The sequence below is a fragment of the Halichoeres trimaculatus genome, unplaced genomic scaffold (assembly GCF_033239565.1).
Source record: "Halichoeres trimaculatus isolate MK-OKI-2021-1 unplaced genomic scaffold, fHalTri1.1 fHalTri1_scaffold_23, whole genome shotgun sequence".
Taxonomy (NCBI): domain Eukaryota; kingdom Metazoa; phylum Chordata; class Actinopteri; order Labriformes; family Labridae; genus Halichoeres; species Halichoeres trimaculatus.
This window is the reverse complement of record NW_027437201.1, coordinates 20,074,001-20,080,000: the sequence shown is the minus strand read 5'-3', so window position 1 is coordinate 20,080,000 and position 6,000 is coordinate 20,074,001. Positions and strand designations below refer to the sequence as shown.

Sequence of the window (6,000 nt, the reverse complement as noted above, 5' to 3'; positions counted from 1 at the left end):
AGGAAGTCTTTCCACATCCCAGCAAACCTGAGCCTTAACACCACATATTATCATGAAGTAGTTTGAAACGCATTGAATGTGATGATATCTGCTGTCTGCTGTATTTATCCTGGGTTGAAATGAGCTGTAAAGAATGATTTCTGTGTAATCAGGTTTAAACTGTTGTGCATTTACTGACATTAACACCATGGCGCATGCTACAGTCTTGAATGTAGCTGGTGAGACTCAGGCTAATGTGTGCTTTAACTGCATTAAGCTACATTCAGAAAGTGATGCACTTTACTTAGAGATGCAATACTCCAATGATGGTTTATGAAGTGTGGTTTGAGTGTGAAAGATTTAATATTAATTTAGTTTTTACTTGTTTTCCACTTTAAGTCTTTGTTAATGTCATGTTCACTTTTTGACGGGGTTTGTTTTTATTTGTTTCCGTCAGCGTAGCTCTGCACATATCCAAACACTGTTTTAAAGCTGCCTCTTCCAGTTGGTGTAATGAAGGATTGACACGTCGGTCAGTGAACACCGTTATTTATCACAGCGACCCGCACGATGTTGCACTACTTGCACATGTACTAGCATTGTGATCTCCTGTGAAATGTTTCTCTATTAAAATGATTTGGTGCCAATCTCACTCAACCTCCTGTCATTTCAATGCGACTTTGAGAATGCAGAAAAGTGTGGAAAAGTTTGAAAGAATGTGAGGAAACTCTCACACAAAGGTCTGCTGTATTTATCAAAGAGGGTGCAGTTTCTTTAAAGGATTGCCCTTTTGTTCCAAGTCACTTTGCTTCCTTATAACTGATGACTGTCAACACAGTCATTTCTCTTTGAGCCTTTCACCTTCTCAAATAACCCTTTGACATTTATACCCACCTGAACAGAACAAATAGCAGGTGAATGACTGCCCTGGGGTGTATTTCAAATGTACAGGAAAGACTAAACCAGGATATCCAACATTAAATGAAACAACTTTAGGGTAAGGATATGATGTTTTTTGTCAGAGAATACATTTAGCTTTAAAAAAATCCAGCTTCTGGTTAATTTTCTTCTTGTCCTTGGCCTCACTCTCAGATTTCATCTTCTTTGACATGACAGCGTCCCAATCGCAAATCTAGACATCTGACAGCAGCAGAAAAATGTCATCCAGCGGTGACAGTAGTTCGTCAGGCCAAACTTGCTCGTCTTCCACCTCATTTAGGACCTGCTACACTCATCAGTGAGATAAGTATCTCACGGCCTTGAGGGAGGGCTTCTTCGAACAAAGATATCAATCAGAGGTTTGGGACGGCATATAGGGGACAGTATCCTGAGAATGAACAGTATGTTCAGTCGTGAATCATGAGATAGGGTGTGTGGTAAAACAAAGTGTCATAAGATCAAGAAATAGTTGAAAACACAGGTAAGGACGAGGACAAAGGTAATATACTAAGGCACAAACTAGTTCTACTGTATGTTTATATGATGTTGACTTCTTGAACCCAGACCATACAGTACACACCTTTACAACAATTCATTCAGTCAATTGATAATAATGATAACAATAATAATAATAATAATAATAATAATAATAATAATATCAAAAATAAAATAATATAATTATGTGAATAATGAAAAAGAATAACAATGATAAAATAATTATAATGATAACAATAATAATGACAAAAATAATATTTTTGAATAATAATAATAATAATAATAATAATAATAATAATAATAATAACAATAATAATAATAATAATAATAATAATAATAATAATAATAATAATAATAATATGATTTGAAAAAAATTATAATAATAATAATAACAATAATAATAAAAATATGGTTGATAAAAATAAGAATAAAAATGATAATAATGATAATATTAATTTAGAAAAAAATAACAATAATAATAAACTTACTTTATACAGCACCTATGAAAACAAATAATTTACAAAGTGCTTTGACACATAAAAACACGACATAGAATTTAAGTCTTGGATATCAGGTTGAGGGAGGTTGGAGGTTAATAACACATTAAACCGACAACAAAATAAAAGTTTCTTTTATTTTTTTTAAATAAACAGGGAAAATGATGTCATCATAAATCATCATAAATATTTATTTATTTTTTTGTTAATTTATTCTTTTATATTTATCTAGGCAAAACAAGAGGATATGTCAACAAGTGGAAATTACGGTGGCCGATAGGTGTCAGTCAATTTGCAAAAGTAACAACACAAATGCAAACACCACAACGCTGATTGTTTTATTTTATAGTTTAAGCTACAATAGTGAAGCTCTAATGCTAACTTAAATAAAGAAATATAAGTTTGGATTAATTATGTGTTTTGCTCTTGTATTCGTGTTGTAGCTGTTGCAAATCACCTGGCACTCACTGGCCACCGTAGAAAATTAAGGTTGAATAAAGTCAGTAGAAATTTAAACACAATTTAATTTAATGTGTGAGATTACACGAAAGCAAGTCTGTAAAAGTTAGTTTTAAGAAGCGATTTAAAAGATGTTACTGACTCTGCCGGCCTTATCTCCTTGCGATGGTCTGATCAGTTAAAAAAGTACAAAATGAAGAAAAAATAAAATAAAATCATCAGATTTACACCTGCTGTCAACATGAGACCTGTGTCCAAACGTTAAACCTGAGTCACACAATCTTTTCCTGCCTTTACATTCACCCTGCAGATACATAAAAGCAAATTCTTCTGGGTCAAAGATTAACTGATGCAAAATTTCCTGTTGACGTTACGGAGCACAGACTTCATGTCATCTGGTTTTTACAAAAGGAAAGGTGAAAGGGTGGTAGGATGTTAATGTATCATGTTCACAGGTCAGCAGTTTGTTCTGATAAGGCAAAGTGCTTCGAGTACCAAAGGTAAAGATGTAACGTTTGACTTTTCATGATTATAGTCTGTAATTTAAAACCAGCTTTTCGTTTGTAAGACATCCTGAGTGGGTAATAGTCTAAAAACCCTTAAGTCCCCCCAGTGGATTGAGGAGATGGGAAATATATCTATAGAAAGATTTTAAATCTAATTTAGCATCTAGTCTTAAACAAACACATTTGTCAAACACAAAGCCGAGAGCAGGACGATCCAGCTGCTGCTTACAAACGAAGATAATCCCTTTAAGTCACAGCGGCACTCCTTTGGATTCTGAGGAATGGGTGTAGTGGAGGTTGCAGGACATTTGAGCCAGTCCACTCCGGTGGATTTGGGAATGATTTCACCATGGTTGAGTTCTCCGTTCAGCAGCACCCAGTAGTGGTTGTCTTTAAAGAAGTAGGCGTCTCCTAAAAGCAGAAGAGGTGGATATATCATCAGACTTTTAACCAGGAACAACAAAAAAACAGACATTTTTAAGATTTATGAGATCATCGGCAGCAGTATGTGTTATTTTAAAATGCCTCGTAGCTCATACTTTGTAGCACTTTGAAATAAATTATATTAGCATTAATAATCCCATTTTAAAGTGTGGATTACAATCTGATATATATAGAAGGGAAACTTTATATTTTCAAATTCCTCCAGCTCTTTAATATTTGTGTTTTTTCCCCTTGCATTTTGCTCTTGTATTTGTGTTGTGGCTTTTGCATTCGCTTTTTTCTCCTGCATTCTGGTTGTTGCATTTGCATTCTCGTTGTAATTTTTTGCATTTGTGTTGTTGCTTTTGCATTCTAGTTTTTTGCTCTAACATTCATATTGCGGCTTTTGCATCTGCATTTTGCACTTGTATTTGTGTTGTGGCTTTTGCATTTGGATTTTTAATTTGCATTTTGCTCTTGCATTCATGTTTTTTGCTCTTGCAATTGAGTTTTTTGCTCTTGCACTTGTGTTTTTGCATTTCCATTTGTGTTGTAGCTTTTGCACTTGCATTTTGCTCTTGCATTCATGTTTTTTGCTCTTGAATTCTTGTAGTTGCTTTTGAATTCATGTTTTTGCTCTCATTATTGGGTTGTGGCTTTTGCATTCATGTTTTTTGCTCTTGCATCTGTGTTGTCGCTTTTGCATTTGTATTTTTCTCTTGCATTCATTTTTTTTTTTGCTCTTGCATTCGTGTTGTGGCTTATGTATCTGTGTTGTGGCTTCTGCATTGCAGTTGTGTTTTTTGCATTTGCATTTTGCTCTTGTATATGTCTTCTGGCTTTTGCATTGGTCTTGTAGCTTTTTGCAAAACATCTGACACCCACTGGCCACCGTACATTTAACCCTAAGACTTCTCACCACGTTTGTTGGTTTGACCTCAGCGTGTCACATCTTGTTGCTGATTCCTGACATTCGTATTTGGACAGTGAAGACGTCTCTGCTCTGTTTTTAAAACCTTCAAACCTTTCATCAACTGTTGTCACTCAGCTCAGAAATGCCATCAAACCTCTCCAGCTCCTTTTCTTTGTTTATCTAGTGTGGGTATCAAACGTCATGAAAACTGTTTGTACCTGATCCCCAGCTGATGATGTCATCCATATCCACGGGCACACCTGCCCACAGGCTGTTCCTACGAGGGTAGCCCGGCTCAGGCTGACCAGGCCTCTGTTCCCCCTTACGACTCTCATCAAACCTCCAGAACTCCCCGCCGCTGAACAGGTACGTCTTGCCGTTGTGGGCCCAGACAAAGGCGGCGTCCACTTTCTCCACGTACTTCCCATTGCTGGTCTTCATGCCCCAATCTGAGAGTGGTCGAGGGTAACCGCTCATAGCCTGTGTGTCCTTGAAGACCCAGTACTGAGCTCCTGGACAGACGTGGGAGGGAATGGTTCAGAGTTTATGTTTCGAAGTGAAGCCAAGGTAAAGTCTGAGGGTTTACTGGTTCAACGAGATCAGTGTTTTTCTTTAAGACGTCAACTGAGGAATATGTCTATAGGTCTTTGTTTTTTTTGGTTCCTTTAAGTGTTGGATGACGTTTCTGAAAGGTACACTACGAATACTGACCTAGAAAATGACTTTGGTGGAAGTTAAATCTGTCTGTTTTAATACTCCTTCAGTAAAAGTCTTAAAGTATCTGATGTTTTCTTTACTGAAGTACTCTTCTGAGAAAAGTAAAAGTAGAAATAAATGACGTCAACAAAACAACCCCAGAGTTTGTTCCTCACCAATGAAGAAGACGATGGTGCTGTCGCTCCTCCTCTCATAAACTGCATCGATCTTGTTTGTCCCTTGTGGTAGACCCATCCAGAAGTTTTTGATCAGGGCCGGCTTAAAGGACACCAAAGACCGGTCTTGTTGAGTCCTCCAAAACTGGGCCCCTTAACAAGTTCGAGACAAGAAACACAAATCAAGTGTCGCTTTGGAAACTCATCAAGAGATGGAAATAAAGAGTATCGAATAATTTGTTGCATCCCTGATTGTTTTCTTACCTCTAAAAAAGAAGACCTCTCCCCTGATGTTTGCCACGGCATCAAAGCCTCCCTGACAGCGCTCGTTGAAGGTCGGGTCAGAGCTGAAAGAAGAACTTGAGTGATTCTCAATTCTCATTTTTTTAAGTGTAGTTTGAAAAGCAGACACTAGAGGGTGCCGTAAGACACCACAAAGCTCTACTGAGGCTGGATGTGGAGGTTTTCATCCTCAACCCTCAGTCTTGTTCACACACTGAGAGTCATACTCATGGTTTCTCTATTCACATGTTAAAGACGTACGGACAGATGTGCAGTGGAAAAGACTGATTCCTCTTTCTCTACTCACTGCCGTGTCGGTCTGGGAGGAGGAGGGCTCGGCAGGCGTGGGAGGTCAGGATCAACACCACCTGGTGGCCCGCCACCTTTCACACCTACAGAGCGGTGACAGCAGACAGAGTTAAAGAGGCAGTGAAAGCTGATGACAGCACAGGGAGGACTGTGCAAGAAACCAACCTTCACCCCAGCAGCCCAGGGGTTTGACACACAGGATGCACAGGCTTTATTTTTAACTGTGGGGACGGAAGCTGAGTCTGGGTGCACCTTCACACACGTTAGGATCAGCTTAAACTATCATCCTGACATGGTGGTTTGGGCTGTTTGTGGGTTTTAGTGTC

The 6,000-nt window shown here is 38.0% G+C and overlaps 2 protein-coding genes across 2 annotated transcripts in view; one reads left to right on the top strand and one right to left on the bottom strand.

Moving 5' to 3' along the window:
• Nucleotides 1–626, top strand: part of LOC141785478 (uncharacterized) — a 29,155-nt gene extending 28,529 nt beyond the window's left edge. The window contains exon 27 of the mRNA XM_074663808.1: nucleotides 1–626. This exon is cut by the window's left edge and continues 292 nt beyond it. The gene's annotated coding sequence lies outside the window, so the exon portion shown is untranslated.
• A 1,355-nt stretch (nucleotides 627–1,981) lies between these two features.
• The window catches only part of mmp25b (matrix metallopeptidase 25b), a 29,438-nt gene continuing 25,419 nt past the window's right edge, over nucleotides 1,982–6,000 (bottom strand). Inside the window, exons 15-19 of the mRNA XM_074662583.1 lie at nucleotides 5,673–5,757; nucleotides 5,348–5,430; nucleotides 5,084–5,236; nucleotides 4,430–4,723; nucleotides 1,982–3,286 (exon numbers count right to left, since the gene is read on the bottom strand). Of these exons, the coding sequence (XP_074518684.1) occupies nucleotides 3,045–3,286; nucleotides 4,430–4,723; nucleotides 5,084–5,236; nucleotides 5,348–5,430; nucleotides 5,673–5,757 (857 nt within the window). The 3' untranslated portion in view covers nucleotides 1,982–3,044. The remainder of the gene's footprint in view (nucleotides 3,287–4,429; nucleotides 4,724–5,083; nucleotides 5,237–5,347; nucleotides 5,431–5,672; nucleotides 5,758–6,000) is intronic.